Genomic DNA, 18,219 nt, shown 5'->3' with positions numbered 1-18,219 from the left:
TAATTGTCCTCGAAGAAGAGTTACAAGTTGTAAAGAGACTATTACTTAAAATTTTAGTGCTGGAAAGCTAAAATTACTTTTTAAAAAAATTTTTAAAAATTTGTTTAATGTTTATTTATTTTTGAGAGAGAGAGAGAACCTGAATGGAGGAGGGCCAGAGAGAGAAGGAGACACAGAATCCAAAGCAGGCTCCAGGCTCTGAGTGTCAGCCCAGAGCCTGCCATGGGGTTCAAGCTCACGAACCGTAAGATCATGACCTGAGTTGAAGTTAGATCCTTAACTGACTAAGCCACCCAGGCACCCCTAAAATTACTTTTAAAAAATGAACAGTAAATCAGTATAAGAAAACATGTATCTATAACATACACTTGTGAGAGATTGCGGGTGGTTTTGCTAATGAAATAGGTATGATGGAATAATTGCAATCTATAGAAAATACCTAGAAAATTTCTAATTTACCTGAAACGGGAAATATAGCTTCTTAGCCCTTATTTCTTAGGAAATAAGAAACCTAAGTGATAATTTATGTTGGATGGGACATAAATATTTTAACCTTACTCTCATATGTATTTTTAGGTAACACTGAAATAAATAAAAGTATATTCTGATGATTTTATGTTGTTTTGTGGTAATCTTTTGTCCCTCCCCCATCCCAATTTGTTCAAATTTTGAAAGATGGATTGCCATTTGAGTTAATAGTATTTCTTCTTACTTTCATGTTTAGTCTTATTTTTCTTACAGACTCTCCTTTATGTGGAACCACCTCTGTGAAGTAAATACATAAGTAATAAATGACTGGGCCAAGAATTTGCTGAAAATACTGTAGTTTAATTTAGGAGGGAACAGTGGATTAACAGGAGTTTTGGTTTAGTTTTTACTTTGCCATTTTAGCTAGCTATTTAATCATTTTTTATTATGTTAAAATATATATAAGATTTGCCATTTTAACCATTGATGTGTACAAATCAGTGGCGATTATTACATTCACAATGTTGTGCAGCCATCAAACTATTTTTTTTCAATATATGAAATTTGTCAAATTGGTTTCCATACAACACCCAGTGCTCATGCCCAAACTATTTTTTTAAAGACTTTATTTTTAAGTAATTCTCTGTACCCAACTCAAACTCACAACCCTGAGATCAAGAGTCACACACTCCACCAACTGAGCCAGCCAGGCTATCTATTAAAAAAAATTTTTTTTTCTTAAGTTCATTTTTTTTTGAGAGAGAGCACATGTGAGCAAGGGAGGAGCAGAGAGAGAGACAGAATTGCAAGCAGGGTGTGAACTCACAAATCTGTGAGATCATGACCTGAGCCAAAATCAAGAGTCGGTTGCTTAACTGACTGAGCCACACAGGCATCCTAAAAAAAATCTTTATCACCCCAAATAGAAACTATGTAACCATTAAGCAACAAATCATCATTTCCTCTTAATCTCAGCCTTTGGTAACTTCTTGTCTTTTTTTTTCTGAATTGGCTATTCTAGATAAGTAGAATCATACCATAGTTGTCTTTTTGTGTCTGGTGTATTTCGCTCTGTATAGTTTTCAAGGTTCATCCATATTGTAGCATATATTGAAACTTGATTCCTTTTTATGGCTGAGTAATAATACTCCATGGCATGTATATACCACATTTTGTTAATCCATTCATGCATTGATGGGCACTTGGTTGTTTCCACCTTTTGCCTATTTGAGTAATGCTGTAATGAACACAGGCATACAAGTATCGAAGTCTCTGCTTTCAGTTGTTTGGGGGTATATACGTAGGAGTGGGATTCCTGGGTCATAAGGTGATTCCATTTAGTTTTTTGAGGACTTACCAAACCTTTTCTAGAGTGACTGTGCCATTTTACCTTCCCACCAGCAGTGTACCAGGGTTCCGGTTTCTCCACATCTTTGCCAACATGTGATTTTCTTTCTTTTTTTTAACAGCCATTCTAGTAGGTGTGAATTCACATTATTTAACATTTAACATCTCTCTGCCTCAGTATGTAAATCTGTAAAGTAGAATGACACTGGTCTACATTAGCATTTTCCAAATCCTGTTTTGTAGGAGGATCCTGGTTCCTTGAGATATACTAATAGGTTCCATGATCAAGTGAGTTAGAAAAATGCCGCACATTGTATTCCCCTTGCAGAGATTCATATTGCTTATTAAACTGGTGGAGGCTTTGAGGGAACTTGTTTAACCAAGTATTACCAAATCTTTTTGATTATTAAATTCTCCTCTCCTTCCCCTTGGAATACCTCTGAGAATTAGATGAACACAGTTTGAGTAATGCTAGTGTAGATTATTAAAGTCCTTTCTAGCTATATAGTGTGAAGATAGCAATTACAGTGCCAGTTAAAGTAGCTTACTGGTAATCAAGGAATTGGAAAGATAATTCTCCTTTTAAAGTGGCAGAATAATAGACATCTTTGAAAATGGTTTTAATAATTTCCAACTCTGTCAATACAGGCAATGTATATATGGAAGAATAATTATAATAGTCCCAGTTGTGCTCTGTGTTTTATACAAAATATGTTATGAGAAGTTATAGGATCCATTAAATCTTTTGAAGGTAGCATGCATACTAAATCTATTTCTTCTAGTTGGAAAAATGAGAACTCTTAATTTCAGAAAAGTTATATAAGGTGTTCAGAGTTATACAGATTATTTAACTTTAATGTAAGAGCTTAGTCTTTTTCTGATTCTTGGCTTTTGTTGTTGGTCAGTAACCAATTATTGACGATCATTTGGCCAAGTGACCAGAAAACCAAAAGCATTTGTATTATTTATTTTTTAAAGTGTGTGTGTGTGCGTGTGTGTGTATCAACTTCTTTTGGAGGAGCCACTGGCCAAGCTCAATGTGATACCGTTGCACTGACTGAAGTGGCATCATTCACATTTTCTTTTAAGTAAATGGCATTCCCTTAAAGATAGAACCACGATGGCACACCTGAAGTTGGGCTCTGATGCTGGATTGATTTATGTAAGGCTTTCTCCTTTGTGGGCTTATGTTTTCTTGTATTTTCTGAGTTTCAGATGTCAAATATCAGAAATGCTAAAGATTTTCTAATAATGACTGGCTTCTCTCTTTCAAGTATGTCTTAGTTCACAGATTTGCTTTCTCGGGTGGATGAGAAAGATGATTTCAGAGTTGATACATAAGAAATTATACCTGGGAGTGTGTAATATGTGATATGTACTCATTTGTGCACATGTGAATTCACACACCCTTTCATACTCAGACCCCTCCCCCAACTATTTGTGTAAGCACTTGACTAATATAATGTGTCAGTCTGTCTGTGATTGGTGTTAAGTGACGATATATTTAGCTCACCTATCATATTGGCACATCGATTTTCACTGGATTCAATTTTGGTTGATTTGTCATTTGGTAATTTGGTTTTTAGCTAATTAACCAAAAGCCATTTGAAATTGTAAGTCACCTCAGAGCATTGCAAAATATTTATGGTTTCATAGACTCTTTTAGGACTTTTCTTCGCATTCAGAACACCCTTAGCCAGGAGTTAATATGGGAATTTTAGAAAGGAAATACTTGCTTAGAATAATGTTCATTTTCAGATATAATTTTTGTGATTAGGAACTAGAATCACATTTTCTCTCATCTCTCTTTAATGATTAGATTTTTGTAAATATGCTTATAAGAATATATAATGGTTTAATAGAGTCTTAGATTCTTTTTTTTTTTTTTAAGTTTATTTATTTTGAGAGAAAGAGAAGTGCATGTGCATGGGTGGGGCAGAGAGAGAGAATCCCAAGAAGGCTCTGCATCATGGTCAGTGTGGGACCCAATGTGGGGCTTGAACTCAAAAACCGTGAGGTTGTGACCTGAGCTGAAATCAGGAGTCAGACGCTTAACTGACTGCACCACCCAGGCTCCCCTAGGGTCTTGAATTCTGTAATCTAATAAGCTCAAATGTTCAAATATGATCCTAATGCTAATATTTTATTAGTTTGTTAAATTATTTTGTGTAAATTGTTAACCATCTCAAATATCTGTTATATCAAATTAATGGTATACTCCTTATAATAAGATTTAGAAATTTAATTTCTATTGCAAATATCTTAAAGGGCAAATCCAAAAATGAATGAATGTATATTTCCCAGTGTAGAATATAATATTACCCTAAAAAAAAATAAAAAAGGAAAGATCAGGTTAAATAACAGTTACCCAACTAGATTTTGGGTAAATTTAGCATCTTAATCTATAGATTATATGAATTTTCTTGGGCATTGGGACATAGGAATAAACTAAGAAATACTTCATTTGGACAGCTTCGGTGCTTAATTCCAGCACATCATTTGCAAAATACTTCTGATTAATACAAATTTTTAATACTTACGAGAAGTTAGCAAATTTGTTTACTCTTTATACTATATTTGGGTCTCATCTATAGCTTTGGCTATACCTATGCATATATATTAGCATATACAGAGTGTCATGGAATATGAATTACTGGCTTTTTAAAGTCATTTTTAGTACTGTTTTTCTTTAAGTTCTTAATTGAAGTTGCTTTTATATTGATTGTTTTGAGATAAAGTGCTTCTAAATTTAATTACTGCCCAAGTAAGAAAAAAACATATTTGGGAAGGGAGAATTGTATATTAATATAGGAGACATATTATCTTCAGGTTAATGTATTTGTTACCAGCCTCAATTTGTCCCATTTAGTTACTACAAGTATCTTTTGTCCATTTTTTCCCCATTACTGTGATTGAAACTACAGAGCTGTGGTAATTTTGACACTCCTTTATTGGTTTAGTTGGCCAATAACTTTTATTGGCTCCCTGAATTTAGACCTATGGCCACCTTACTCCAACCTATTTCCTCAGGCTCTCCCACTGACTTTATTATTCCTGCCTGTGCTTGAGGCACAGAGATAAACTAACTTGGTCATCATTATTAAGTCAACATTTTGACCTTATATTTTTCTTTCTAGAATAGAGTTTTTGACCTTAGCTCCTTGTGCCTTATAGTCCCAACCATAGTTGTTCTTATCTTTTGGTTTCACTAACAATGTTGCCTTCATAATGAATCTTTTCCCTTTGCCTCTTCCTTCCTTGTTCCCAAATCTTTGCAAGGATTAAAGACTCTAAATGCAAATTCTGGCTGTGTGTTTCTATCTTCTTTTGGACTTTTAGATTACCTGTGTTTATATCAGAAATTATCTGTTAGATATAGAATAAATCACAGAACTTCCATTAGTAGTAGATGACCTGTTGTTTTAATCCTGTGAGCTACCTTAGCATGGAATTAGCTTATAGTATTAATGTCATTGGATATTGTGACTAAAATGTCCAACGTATAAACACAGTTGAATTGATAAATCTCAGCATTTAGTGGGTGAAGTAAAGTTTCATTTCCTTACCTATCCTTACTTCTGTCTTTGAAAATTTTTTTACCTTGTTGAAGAAATACATTTTTCATTGTTCCCTTACTATAACACTTAACGTAAAATTTCTCAGCAGATTATAGTCTTACTGGGTTTGATGAGAAAAAATAGCATTTTAGATGAAAAACTTTACCAAGTTATTATTGAGTGAAATTTTCTATAGATAAAAATTAAACAGAACTTTTAGGCCAGAACATTTCTATTTCACTTTAGGCCACCGATTGAAAATAATCTCACTTTTTAAATGAACATGCCCCATCCCCTGAACCACTGGCAGTTATTTCTGGTATCTAATCTATGTATGAATAGCCTCGAAAAAGAAATGTGGACAGAATTCCCCTTTTCCATCACACTTCTGTTTTTCACAAATCCTGTTGTGAAAACATTTCTCTTGTGCTCTGATTCAATCAAGGTTACATAGTGAGGGGCCTTTGGGTGGCTCACTTGATTAAGCATCCGACCTCGTGGTTTGTGAGTTCAAGCCCTGCATCCCACACTGTCAGTGAGGAGCCTGCCTGGGATTCTCTCTCTCCTTCTCCCTCTCTCTGCCCCTCCCCCCTTGCTTGTGCTATCTCTCCCTCTCTCTCTCTCTCTCAAAGTAAATATACTTTAAAAAACAAAACCCCCCAAAATTATATAGTGTACTTTTTACAAAGTAGAAAATGATACAGAAAGCCAAATTGGAGCAAGGGGAATTTGGAACTATTTATGGAGTGTAAAAATAGTATCAAGGGGACAGGATTGAATTATCCTTTGTAAAAATAAGAAATGAAATGCAAAAATGGTACCAATAATAAGGCTTTTTTTTTTAAATCTCTTATGACTATATTTCCATTTTGGACTGGTATATTAAGTTTCTCAAACTTTGTATTAAAAGATTTACAAAGATAACACTAGATACTCAGCTTCTTCTAATGCTCACAGGAGAGTTTTATAATTGTATTCTCTAAATGAATAGTTTTATTGCTGTGGCTCTGCATTTATACATTGGTAAAAATTTTTTGACAGTCTACATATTAAGAGTGAATCACAGCCTGAAGTCATTTTAAATCCCTGTTTCTAATAAGATGGGCTACTGAAGGTACTATTTATAACTTGGTCTGAACTTCTTCTTTTTTAAAGTGTTCAGGTGGGTTATGTGGTTGTTTTGTTTTTAAACACAGCAGTGCCAAAATGTAAAACTTCTTAAAAAGCATAGTCAGGGTAAGATAATCTATCTTCCATGGCTCATTTATCTTAAGTTTATTGTTCTTTAGAGCTTTTTGGCTTATATTGTCATATTAATGTTGACTATTAATTTCTTTCCTACAGCATGGATTTGTGGTATCATTTCTATCACTGTCATTAGCCTGCTTTCCTTGCTAGGCGTGATCTTGGTTCCCATCATTAACCAAGGATGCTTCAAATTTCTTCTCACATTCCTTGTTGCACTAGCTGTAGGAACAATGAGTGGAGACGCCCTTCTTCATCTACTGCCCCATGTAAGAAATCTTTTTAATCTTTAAAAAAACAAAACAAAAATAAAAATATTTAAGCTAAAAAGGTCCTTCATTAGCAAACTATAGTACACTAATCTAGTATTTGTTGTATTTGCCTATAGGATGAAGTATTTTTTCCATTTGCATAGTTTTAATAGCAATAGTTTTGAAGTAAATTGAGTCATTAGGTTTTAATACAGCAACAAAAATTGGTTACATCAGTATTACTTTTTCCTGCCACAACGTATACATACCAAATCACCACAGTGTACTCTTTAAATACAGTTTTATATGTCAGTTTAATCTGGGTAGAGCTGAAATTTACAAAAAATTGCTCTATTAGCAGTTCTGTAAATGAATACTTAAGAAGATACACCATCCATTGATTTTTATCTGTATGCTATATCAAGAAAGCCATTAGGAGAAATGTAGAAGTGGTCTTATGATTGTGCTGTATAGTCAGTGTGCCCCAGGTATCTTTATTTGATCAAGAATAGGCTGACATATTCAGTTAACAATTTAGTTAACTAATTTCAGTTATAGGCATTTAGCTCCTTACATATGGGGCCATTTATGTTTTCTCCCGGAATACCACTTATTTTCTTCTATTTCGGGACCCTTCTAATAGTATCATGTGCCCACACTTCTGGTACCACGCTTAGCAACCTTTTAAAATCTGTTACTAGTTAGTATTTGATACAGTGTTACTGCTTTTACTTCAAATTATGAAAACACTGGGGCTTTTTCTTTTCCAAATGTAAAATTACAGGTTTGAATGTTTTTTTAAAATATTCTTACCACCTCCTTTGGAGTATTTGGGAAACAGATTTGCGTTTTTTAAGTAATCTCTGCACCCATCATGGGGCTTGAACTCACAACCCAGAGATCAAGAGTTGGATGCTCTACCAACTGAGCCAGCCAGGCACTCCCAGAATTGTTACTTGTGTGTTTTGTATACTCCTCTTCCCCTTCACTCAGAGGAATTGGTTCAGAATTCCAGATTTGGTATCTGGAATACCATATGACACTGCCTTAAAAAATTGATTAATAAATCTTAAACTGTGAATGTAAATTTTTAAAAATTGATTCATTATGTTATTTACTGATTTCCTCCTTTATTCCTACCCCTTGCTTTCCCTTTTTACCATCCTCAAGAATAGCCACAAAATTTCAAAACTGGGCCTATTAAGAACAGTTGATTGAAGTGAGAACAGTCTTCAGGTGCTATTTGACTTATTTTTTTCTTAAGTATTAATTATGTAAAGCTGTTACCTTTTTAAATGGCCTTACCGTCTTTGAGAAGTTTAGAAATCTCTTCTCTTGGCTGCTAGCAGATGGAGAAAAAATACAGATAAATGTTATAAGGAAGGGAAATACTTAAGACCAGATCTCTAATTTTTAAGATTGTTATTGTGGAACTTGTACGTTTGACAATTAAAAAGTACCCATTTCTATAATTTATTTTTTGCTAAAGCTTTAAACTGTAGAAAAATAAACACATGTGTGAGTGTATACTTATAATGTTCCATAGTTTGTAAGTACAGGTAGCGTCTCATCACTTCTTCAATTTATAAGAGAAAAACATAAAAATATAATCAGTTTAAGAAAAAGATTACAGGGAGTCACAGGTTGTGACTGGCAGGTGAATTAGTTTGTTTTTACTGAATGTTAGACATCTGGGTCATGTTCACTTTGGTTTAAAAAGGACCCATGCTTCCTAATATCTTAATGCTGCTTGATTTTCTCACTATAGTGTGTGTCAGCTCCTATAGCCGTTTGAGTTTGTGGTCTTTTGTTTTAGAGTTACCATGAAATGTAATACTTTCCAGGCCACTGAATACAGACAGCAAAATTAAATAAAAGGCTACTTATATTTATGTGAGATAATATTTAGAGAACCACTTTAAAAATTGAAAGGTATTTTTTTGTGTGTCCTAGCAGATTATAGTCTCAAAATTTTAAAAAGCATCTTTAATTACTTGTTTAGAAGTTTTTGTTATTCTTATTAATAGTCTCAGGGTGGACATGATCATAGTCATCAACATGCACATGGGCATGGACATTCTCATGGACACGAATCTAAGAAGTTTTTGGAGGAATATGATGCCGTATTGAAAGGACTTGTCGCTCTAGGAGGCATTTACTTGTTATTTATCATTGAACACTGCATTAGAATGTTTAAGCACTACAAACAGCAAAGAGTAAGTACTTTGTAATGATTTCTTCCGTTTTCTGAGATACGAAACTCAAAAAAATTTTTTTTCTGGCCACATGCTTAATTATGATGTTGGTGTGTGTTCAAGGAAACATTGATCTTTGCCATTTTTATGTATATATTTTGTATATGTATGTATTTTGTATATATTTCCTTGAGACAAAATATGGTTTAGAACAGAGCTCTAAACTGGGACTCAGGGGGAGTGATTCTAATTCTTGCCCAGCTACAAAATAGCTGTGAAAACTATGACTCATTCCTTGTGATTTCCAGTTGCTATATAAATCTGTGGGAAATAAGCCCTACTTTTTGTCTGTACTTTCATATCATATTCCAAATAGTGTATTTAATTTTAATTGCCATATTTTATTCAGGGTATTGCCATATTTAAGTGCCTTCAAAGGAAGGTTGGTCAAGATGATGTGCAAGTGAATTATTATCTGAGGAATGGTAGAATGAACTAGGAAAGGATCAAAAGTGAAAGAAGCCTAACAGCATTTGGTTTTCAGAGGGTGTATGGAAAGGTGGATGGGTGAAGAATGGAGTGTTGGTAGGAGGGATGCCAAGGTGAGAGTGGCCGGAGAGAAATGAGTCAGAAGAGAGGTGATGGGGGCTTGAAGTAGAGTCATGTCATGAGGAATAGGAAAGATAAGGTGATTAAGAGAACTATTTAAAATTTTAATGATTATTTATTTTTGAGAGAGAGAAAGAGTGTGAGTGGGGTGGGGGCAGACAGAGAGTGAGAGCGAGAGAATCCAAAGCAGGTTCCAGGCTCAGCTGTCAGCACAGAGCCAGAAGAGGGGGGCTCAAACCCATGAACGATGAGATCATGACCTGAGCCAAAGTCGGACACTTAACCGACTCAGCCACCCAGGTGCCCCAGAACATTTAAATGAGAGAATCAATATGATTTAATTGTTGATGACATTCAAGAAATAGAAGTATTTTAGGGTCCATCTCTGAGTACATAATTTAGAATACAGTTACATATTGCAAAGTATATAGAGAAGTTTTGACATTCCTGAGAAGCTCAATTTTCTTCAGTTGTGTGTACCTGCTAACACTTAAGCAGCAAATATTCATATTTAATTGTACAGAATATTAGGGACTGCATAATTTACCAGTAAGTATGAAATGTAGTCTTTCAAGAGGTAGTTCAAAGTAAACATGTTTTCTGTTTTTTATAATTTAATCTTGATCTCATTTTGCATTTAAATTTACTGGGAAAATTAAACATGTTTATTTTTGTAAACTAATGTAGAAGAATAGAATCTCCAGAACATGGCAGCTCTTTGGAAATTTGATATTGAAAGAAGTAAATAAATTAAAGGAATTTGATTAGATAAATCAATGGAACACCATTAAAGGGGTACTCTGTATCTAATAGTAAGGAATTCTTCAAGAATATCAAAGAGAGGAATCTGTGCAGATAAATCAGTGTGTCTCCTTTATGATAAATAGGACAGTGAGTAACCAAAGATGAAAAAGTGTATGGCATTGTTTTGAAGAAAAGGAATTAGTGATCCTTGAATAGAACAGACGTTTGACCATCTGCAAAGAAGAGTCAGTTATTGGAAGGAAGCTTTCAGAGCATACATTAACTAATACATCAGATGAGGACTGGTTTCAGCAAGTTGGGGCTTTGAGGGTAGTGATTTGGCAAGTTTTCAGGAAAGTGGACAAGGACAATCTGAACCAAAGCAGTTGAACACAATCCCAGCTGGTGTTGTACATTTTCTTCTTTTCTCTTTTGTGCTATGGTTGGCTTGTTTTCCCTTCCCCCCACTTTTCTCCTTTCTACTTCAACTCATGGCTGCTGTTTCTTTTCTTTGGTTGTCTCCATACTACTACTTTTGAACATTTTGTGTTTCCCCAGTTTCTGTTACTTATTGCTACGAAGCAGAAGAACCCACAATTTAATGGCTTATAACAACATTTTATTATTTCTCGTAATTCTGTCAGGAAATTAGGCAGAATTCAGCCGAGCAGTTCTTTTGTTCCCCCTACCATCAGCTACACTCACTCACTCTACTACATTCAAACTCAGCTGGCCTGGGTTGGCCTCAACAGGGCAGGGGTAGGAGGCCCATGAATGTGTATGTCTGCATCTAGTGTCCTCCACATGGTCTCTATTTTTCTAAAAAAAAAATTTTAACATTTATTCATCTTTGAGAGACAGAGCATGAGTGGGGAAGGGGTAGAGAGAGGGAGACACAGAGTCCGAAGCAGTCTCCAGGCTCTGAGCTGTCAGCACAGAGCCCGACACGGGGCTCAAACTCACGAACTGCAAGATCATGACCTGAGCCAAAGTCAGTCGCTTAACTGACCGAGCCACCCAGGTGCCCACACATGGCCTCTGTTTAGAGCCTAGGCTGAGTTTCTTCACAGATTAGTGGCTAGCTTCCTTGAGTAAAAAAGTAAAAGGTGTCAGGTTTCACACTAGTTCCAGAACTGGTCCATCATTTTCTTGCATTCTGTTGATCAAAGCAAGTTAAAGGGGAAGAGGTTATTTGTTCCAATAAACATACATAGATCGGAAATAGAACTTTAAGTTGGAGGAGTTGTTAGAGGTAGTTACACAGTTACATTGCTAAAAGAAGAAAGCAGACTGTTAAAAGATAGGAAAATTAAAACTAAACAATGAAATACAATACTTAGGATTTATTAATAAGTGAGGATAGATTAGATGAGAAAGAAAACTTACCTTTATTGCGAAGCTGTTAAGAGTCGGTTATTTTTTTCACACATCACCTCATTTAATCCTAAGAATCTATCATTTTAATTTTACAGATGAGTATTCTTATGGTTTAATAAATTTAACTGCCCAATTCTCACAGAAGTAAACTACAAAGTTTGTGATTTTAACTCAAATTTGACCCTTCCCATTATGTCACATGTAGGGAAATGGAAGATTGCATTAAACACAATGAAATTCAAAGGGAGTAAGCTTTAGTTTTTTGGAACTTCCTATTCCCATACACTATTAAATAAGATAGATATTAAATATATTTCACACATTTCATTTGGTTGCATGTAATATAGTACTGTGTACTGTATTCTGTACTTTGAAGTAGATGAGTTGATCCTTTGAGTGTTTGAAAAAAAAAAAAAGCAACAACATAGAAATTTAGCTGAATATTTTATAATGAGACCCCTTGATTAATTTCTAAAAATTTTTTCTCTTTTTTTCCTAAGTAATTTATGAATAAAGTGTTACTACCACTTACCCCATAGATGTTAACAAGTGAATATTGTTGCTAGTTGTGGCTGCAGATTTGATACTAATACCAGATTTTTTTTCAGGGAAAACAGAAATGGTTTATGAAGCAGAACACAGAAGAATCAACTATTGGAAGGAAGCTTTCAGATCATAAGTTAAATAATACACCAGATGCTGACTGGCTTCAGCTCAAGCCTCTTGCCGGTAGACAACAGTTCTGACTAAAGAGAAACTTTTAAAATATAAACATTGAAATACTGCTTCTAACCTGTGCCTGTGTTTGAAATTTCTTGTTTTTGTGGCTTCCCTAATATTAGTTTCTAACTTGTATTTCCTAAAATGTGAGTGTATCTTGTGATTTTGTTTACTGTCTTGTCTATTTCAGCCTTATTAAAATGGAATGTGGGACTAATTATATCACAGGGCAAGGAACATATTGCACTTTTACTTTACAGAAAAAAAATGAAACAAACAAAAAGGCTTTGTAAGCAGTATACTCGTGTTATCTTTAGATCTTGGCAATGCAGGTCTCTGTGCCGTCCATATGGGATTGGTTTCATATGGAAGAGGGAGAGTGGTCTCCCTACTTAAAATCTCTGCTCATCAATTCAGCTTTTCTGTTGCCTGGTAAATGTGATGAGGTAACTTACAATTGTCAAGGAAACATAAAGTATTTTAGTCTAATTTTCCCTTTCTGTTTGAACTTGTGTTTCCCCTGAACGTACCAACGATTTTCTGCAGAAAAGGGGCAGATGAGACTCTAACTGTACTCTGCTCCAATTTGAGAAGTAGTAGACTGTTTGTCACATAATAAATAGTTTTTGAAAACTAGGTGAGAGGCCAACCTCAATTAAAAAAAATACTTAATCAGATGTTACCATTTATATGGGTTTCTGAGTAGCATTTTCAGATAGGTGCCATTGGAGGGTGCCAGCGATTTAAAGTTTGTTTTCTTCAGTGATAAGAGAGGATTAGACAGGGTAACTTTAAGTTTCCTTCTTCCCCTAAAAAATTATGGGTCCATTTAGTTGTCCTGTAAATGCTGCAGTAACTTCTACCCTTCGATTTTTAGCAGCTGTTCGTGATGTCCTCCCTCAGATTCACAGTTTCTCCACGCTTGCCAGTTCTTCTCCCCACTTTGCCTGCTGTTGATCTCAGTGTCCCCCCTTTACCTCATCTGGTTCATCATCTGGATGCTCAGAACCCCAGTTTGTTTTGTGTGTATGTGCACATGTTTGTTTTATTTGCTTTTATACATTTATTTGGGACTTCATTTAATCATTACACTGCTGTTCTGCCTGGGTTTAAATGAGCAAAGAAGCGTTCGTCTGCTTGTTGATAAAGTATATCCTTTGCTATTATAAATATAGGAACTGATGACTCGGTCATTTCTGAAGATCGACTTAATGAAACTGAACTGACAGATTTAGAAGGTCAACAAGAATCCCCTCCTAAAAATTATCTTTGTGTGGAAGAGGAGAAAATCATGGACCATTCTCACAGTGATGGGTTACATACCATTCACGAGCATGACCTCCATGCTGCTGCACACAACCACCATGACGAGAGTAAGACTGTGCTGAGGAAACATAACCACCAGTGGCACCACAAGCATTCTCACCATTCTCATGGGCCCTGTCATTCTGGGTCCGATCTGAAAGAAACCGGCATAGCTAATATAGCTTGGATGGTAATCATGGGGGATGGCATCCACAACTTCAGTGATGGGCTAGCAATTGGTAAGTGGGCTTGAAACTTGGGTTATCATTTGTTTGATCTTTAAGACCACAGATTCAGTACTAATATTATAAACTGTAATACATAGGATTAAAATTTGAGGTTAACAAATACACTGTTATAGATTACTCTGGTCATTTGATTTGTTTCCAGAGGCTATGGTCATGTTTTTGATCAGCTTATTTGGGGCATAAAGGTATATTTTTACTGGGTTTTGCTTTTAATGTGTAAACAAATGTCTGTAGTATACTACTTTTATAACTCGATTTCAAGGCATAATCACATATGAAAGCTACCTTAACATTCTGTTTTCAAATACATTTATATATCCCTGAATATATAATTTCAGTCCTGGGTTCAGTACTTTTTTATGTCTTTGAAAAGGTGAAGAAAAATTTTACCTGTTAAGCATCCATTGTACCAGATTCAAATTATTAGAGTCTTGGCTAATGTAAACTGATATTACTAGTTTAGGAGAATATTAAATGTGATTAATATATGATTTTCTTTTCCAGACTTCACTCAGAAGTAGGCTTTGGTTTCTTTAAGAAAGGAGAGGCCATATTTTTCAATCTTCAGTAGCTGTCAATGTTAAAAAATAAAGAATTTACTAGAGGGAATCAAATGTATTTATATCTCTGATCTCAGTCCTCAAGACTGTCAGACGGATAATACTTTGTAGTATTTTTGCTCTAGACCCAGAAAAGTTCAGACAAGGATGTAGCCATTTAAGTATCTATAAATATTTATATGAGAGAGAGCGAATACAATCGTACGCTTAAAGGACTTGAAATTTAGCATCAGCCTTCCACTCAGAAGCTGAAATGCTGGAAACCATTACTACTCCCAAGCTTTCAGTGAGCTCTGGAAGGCTAATGTAATGGAAAATTTAATTTCTTAGAGAATATTTCTTTCACTGAGTAGCTCTTTCTCTGGTTATTATATACGTATTATACCTCACTATATGTTCAAAAAGTGTAATGTAAAATAAGTGAGTCACTCATATATTATGAAAATAATTTAGATAGGCAAAAGAGGTTGTACCTATCCTTATTAATGAAAATGGAAAAAGCGGAAGTAAACATCACTTGATTTTCTTTTTACCCCCCACCTCAGGAGCAGCTTTCAGTGCTGGACTGACGGGAGGAATCAGTACCTCTATAGCTGTGTTCTGTCATGAGCTGCCACATGAGTTAGGTAATATACCAGATTTTGTCAAATCTTAAGACTTCTTCAGTTACAAATGCATATAAATTTTGGAGAGGTTAAAACATAAAAATGGCTGATGACAAGTAGAAATGTCATCATTCTTTTATATAATTTGTATTATATGCACCTAAAAATGTATTGTTTTATATGTATGTATGTTTAATTTATGTAAACAGTATTATGTCCTTTCCCATTCTGTTCCTTATATTACTAATCATTATGCTTTTATTTAGTTTATTTTGAGAGAGAGAGAAAGAGAGCATGAGCACATGAGCAGGGGAGGAGCAGGGAGAGAAGGAGAGAAAGAATCCCAAGCAGGCTTCATACTGTCAGCGCAGAACCTGATGTGGGGCTTGATCTCACAAACCATGAGAACATAACCTGAGCCGAGGTCAAGAGTCAGATGCTTAACCAACCGAGCCACCCAGGCGCCCCTCATTATGCTTTTAAACTCCACCCAGGTTATCATGAATTCATTTAATATGTTGCTTTTAGTCAGTACTTAGAGTTGTGCATTTACTGCATTTTACATATTTGTCACCTAGTATTAGATACACTACACCTTTAATTTCCTGCCACCACAGATAATGAGGCATTGAACATCTGTAGACTTAGCGCTTATAGACTCTTACAAGAACATCTTTTGGGATTATACCCAGGAACAGAATTGATGGGTCGTGGGATGTACCTGCCAGAGAAGTGCTGTATTACTAGCCACCATGGCCATCTCTAACCACCAATACCAGAGAGTTCCTGTGTTTCCACATCCCTGCCAAGACTTGACATTAACTAATTTTTGTCAATTTGGTAGATATAAAATGATATTTCTTTGTTGTTTTAGTTGGCACTTACTGATCTACCAATGATTTTTTTTAAAATTTCTCTTCATGTGTTTTGATTTTTGTCTTATTTTTATTTCTATTATTTTTGAGCAACAGAGAGTGTGAGTAGGGGAGGGGCAGAGAGAGAGGGAGACACAGAATTCGAAGCAGGCTCCAGGCTCCCAGCTGTGTCAGCACAGAGCCTGATGCGGGGCTCGAACTCACAGACCGCAAGATCATGACCTGAGCTCATGTCAGATGCCTAACCAACTGAGCCACCCAGGCGCTCCTGATCTTTTCTTATAAGTTGAAAAACATTAGATGTGCACATGCATTCATTCACAGAAAATATCCAGGGGATGTAGAGATGACATAAATTTGAAAGAAAAAAGTAACTCCCTATTCTGAGTTTCCAAGGAATTTCTTCATATGTTCTTGCTAGTTTAATATTTTTCTTAAATTTATCTGGCTATGAAACATCTATCACTTGACTGTGTTTAATTTTTTTTTATTGGTAGTAGCCTTATTTGCTTACTTTCAGTAGAGTTTATATGTATAATTTGCTTAGAAAATTATTAACTGCTCAAAGCAGGACAGTCTATTAATGCTTACTTGGTGCTGATTCTCTAAGTCTTGATTCCGTACTTACAGTTTTGTTCCTTTGCCAGCCTTGAGCTTGTGTTCTTATATCCTGTTCATCCCCCATTTCCTTTATCCTGACTAAACCATTATTGCCTTCGTTGTCTTTTGCTTGGACAGTTTCCATAGTATTTACACCTAGTTTTGCTCTGTTCTAGTCCCTTTCGTATACTTTATCCCAAAGTGACTTGCTCATGCAATCAGTCTTTCAGTAGTCTCCCTTACGTATAAAGTTAAAAGCTGAGATTCATTAGTCCTGCTTCCATTGGCCTTCATTTCTGCCTTTTCATCCTTACTCACTGTGCTTGCTGTTGCATGTTTTCCACTTCACCCAAACATAATTCACCAAACATATGCTGTGGATGCCTGAGCCTGCTTCTTTCCTTGTACCATCTTCCTACTTGGCTTGTCCTGTCCTGCTGATTGTCTCTCTAGTTAATTATGTTACGAGGCTTTTTTTCTCCAACTTGAGGACTGCCCTCCCGCTGGAGGATTACTGCCCTGTATGTGTTGGATTACTTTTTCGTGTAAACTTTATCACTTAGCTTCACCAGGTCTTTCTTTGGGTGCTTAGTATATATCCATTGTAGATGTCCTATCTCTTAAAGTGTAGGTTCTTTGTATGCAGATACTGTATCTTATGCAGTTTTCTTAACTACTTTCCTGTGTTAGGAAGAGAATAATCTGCCAAATACTTCTTTGCAATTCCATAGCAATACACATCAGGGCTTTCTGTCAGTTTTTATATGTAGGTAACATATAGCCTAATAATTTTAACTTTGCACTCTTCATTTTGAACTTGCTTAGTAGTAGATTTGGATAGTCTGAACACAAAATCCACAATATACTGGGAAGACCTTCAACTTCCCTTCCTACCCTCTTCCTGCTCCCTAAATGGAGTATATCATGCCACTTCATGGTTATTGACAGCAGGGAGTTTGGAGATTAGGGATGATTGCCTTCCTGCCACTTACTCCTTTTTCTCTCTATAGTTTCTCCTTGAAACAATGAAATACAAGGAATGATAGCCACATAAACAAATGCAGGACATATCTTAATAGCTAGGTAAGGCCTTGGCCCTATGCAGAGCTCTTGTGAAAGCTGGATTATAGAACTCTACCTGGGCCAGGACTCCCCATGAGACAATGGACCCCAAATCTCTACCTGTTTTACCCCCACAAACCAGAAGTTGGGATGTTACTGTTGCTATGATGGGAAAACATGAGTTTAAAGTACGTTGAACTTTAAAGGAGTGAGACCTTAAGAAAATGTGCATTTTCCCCCAATGCTCAGTGCTAAATTGACCTAAACTCTATTTTCTAGCTGTCTAGGCTCTAGGGTAGAAAGAGCATAACTCTGGAAGTGATAGAAAATGCTTTGGCCTTTGTATTCATCAAGGTAGGAAGTGGTCTAATGACCATAAACAAAGAAAGTATTTTAAAAAATGATTTTAGAGCCTTTTTTTTTTGCCTTAAGGTACAATAATGGACACTTT

The 18,219-nt window shown here is 35.5% G+C and overlaps 1 protein-coding gene across 3 annotated transcripts in view; it reads left to right on the top strand.

Moving 5' to 3' along the window:
• SLC39A10 (solute carrier family 39 member 10) overlaps positions 1–18,219 on the top strand; it is a 145,173-nt gene that overhangs the window by 111,968 nt on the left and 14,986 nt on the right. For all 3 annotated transcript variants that reach the window (XM_049615229.1, XM_049615228.1, XM_049615230.1), the window contains 5 exons: positions 6,717–6,886; positions 8,896–9,084; positions 12,402–12,522; positions 13,689–14,057; positions 15,172–15,252. In XM_049615229.1, the coding sequence (XP_049471186.1) occupies positions 6,717–6,886; positions 8,896–9,084; positions 12,402–12,522; positions 13,689–14,057; positions 15,172–15,252 (930 nt within the window). The remainder of the gene's footprint in view (positions 1–6,716; positions 6,887–8,895; positions 9,085–12,401; positions 12,523–13,688; positions 14,058–15,171; positions 15,253–18,219) is intronic.

The sequence above is a fragment of the Panthera uncia genome (genome assembly GCF_023721935.1).
Source record: "Panthera uncia isolate 11264 chromosome C1 unlocalized genomic scaffold, Puncia_PCG_1.0 HiC_scaffold_3, whole genome shotgun sequence".
NCBI classification, from domain to species: Eukaryota; Metazoa; Chordata; class Mammalia; order Carnivora; family Felidae; genus Panthera; species Panthera uncia.
This window is presented reverse-complemented; position numbering and strand designations above follow the sequence as displayed.